At 66.1% G+C, this 1397-nt stretch overlaps 1 protein-coding gene across 1 annotated transcript in view; it reads left to right on the top strand.

Moving 5' to 3' along the window:
* The first annotated feature begins 583 nt into the window (after window positions 1–583).
* Window positions 584–1397, top strand: part of LOC103080330 (interferon lambda-3) — a 6920-nt gene continuing 6106 nt past the window's right edge. The window contains 4 exon segments of the mRNA XM_007472046.1: window positions 584–704; window positions 707–750; window positions 1177–1248; window positions 1330–1382. Coding sequence (XP_007472108.1) covers window positions 584–704; window positions 707–750; window positions 1177–1248; window positions 1330–1382 — 290 coding nt within the window.

Here is a 1397-nt window from a genome sequence, read left to right as displayed (position 1 = left end):
AAAGGAAAAGGTGTATTTTGAGTTCATTCCTAGAGTGCAAAAGAAAGACCAACACACTGAAAAGACAAAAGGTGCAAGAAACAAACGTAGCAATTGGCTCAGGAGAGAGGGTTGAGCAGAGTCATCGGCTGGCCCTGGCCCACAGGTGGGTAAAGTCCTCAAACTCCTGCCTGCAACCCTCTGGGCTAATCAATGGCCAGCAATGACGTTGGGAAAGCTTACCCTGCACGGGGAAGCCCGGTTGCTCACCATTCTCAGCTGCACACGTAAAAGCCACCATGGAGGGTGCAGGCACCGCTGTCCCAGGTGGACACCATTCTGGACACCACTCTGGACACCACCCAGAGGACAGTGGAAGGCAGGCCCTGCTGCAGCACCAGGCACCAGAGACACATTGTAGGTGAGGAGTGAGAGGAGAGAGGCTGAGGGTAGGAGGGGGCCCATCCTGTCTCTTCCCCTGCGTGTGTCCACAGCCCACGCTCTGAGCGTCAGTCCCTCTGCAAGTCTAACCACAGGCAGGGGCTTGGACTCGGGGCCTTCTCCTTGAGCTCGCTGACGTCCGTCGCGTCCTGCAGGAGCAGAGATGGGGCCGAGTGGCGCAGCCGCGGTGGCCGTGGGGCTGTGGGTCTTGGTGACGGTGGGCGTGGCCGCGGACCCCGAAGTGGTGGAGCCTCCGCGCCGCTTCCTCTCACACTACCGCTCCCTGGACCCCGGGCGCTGCTGGCCATCAAGGCACTGAGGGACCGCTATGTGAGTGATGCTCAGACGCCCCCGCCCCCTGGACCCGGGCCCACCGGGCTCGGAGACACCAGACTTTGTCCCGAGGGGCCCTAGCGTCCTAGCGTCCAGCAGGCACATCTCAGATTTCAGGGTCCAGAACTGTGACCACGACCTCTTCCCGGAGGCCCCGGTGGTCAGCTCATGCACGGCCTTGGTGCGGGCCACAGAGCGGCGCCCCCTCCAGGCGGACTCGGCTCCACATCGGGGCGCAGGCTCCGCACGGGGAGCGCGGGTGCCTTTCAGCCCCGCTCAGCCATCGGAGCGCTGCCCGGTTCGGGACACGATAAGCACAACCGTCCCGGCCGGTCCCCAGCCACGTCCAGGAATCTCCGACGTCCCAGCGCTTCAGGGGCCCTTGCCAGGAGACTCCGCGTCACCCCAGCCCTTGCCCCGCAGGAAGAAGAGACGCTGAGCTGGAGGCCGCGCAACTGCTCGTTCCGCCGGAGGAGGGACCCCCCGCGGCCTTCCGTGAGGCCCGACGCCGGCGGGCGGGGTGGGGGAGGGCGGGCTGGCGCGCGGGCCCGTCTAACTCCCGCCCGGTGCCCGCAGTCCCGTGCGCTGCTCCGCCAGGTGGCCCGCGGCCTCGCCGACGCCCAAGACGGGCTGAGCAGCCTGCC

Source organism: Lipotes vexillifer, unplaced genomic scaffold (assembly GCF_000442215.2).
Source record: "Lipotes vexillifer unplaced genomic scaffold, Lipotes_vexillifer_v1.1 scaffold1815, whole genome shotgun sequence".
Lineage (NCBI taxonomy): Eukaryota > Metazoa > Chordata > Mammalia > Artiodactyla > Lipotidae > Lipotes > Lipotes vexillifer.
This window is presented reverse-complemented; position numbering and strand designations above follow the sequence as displayed.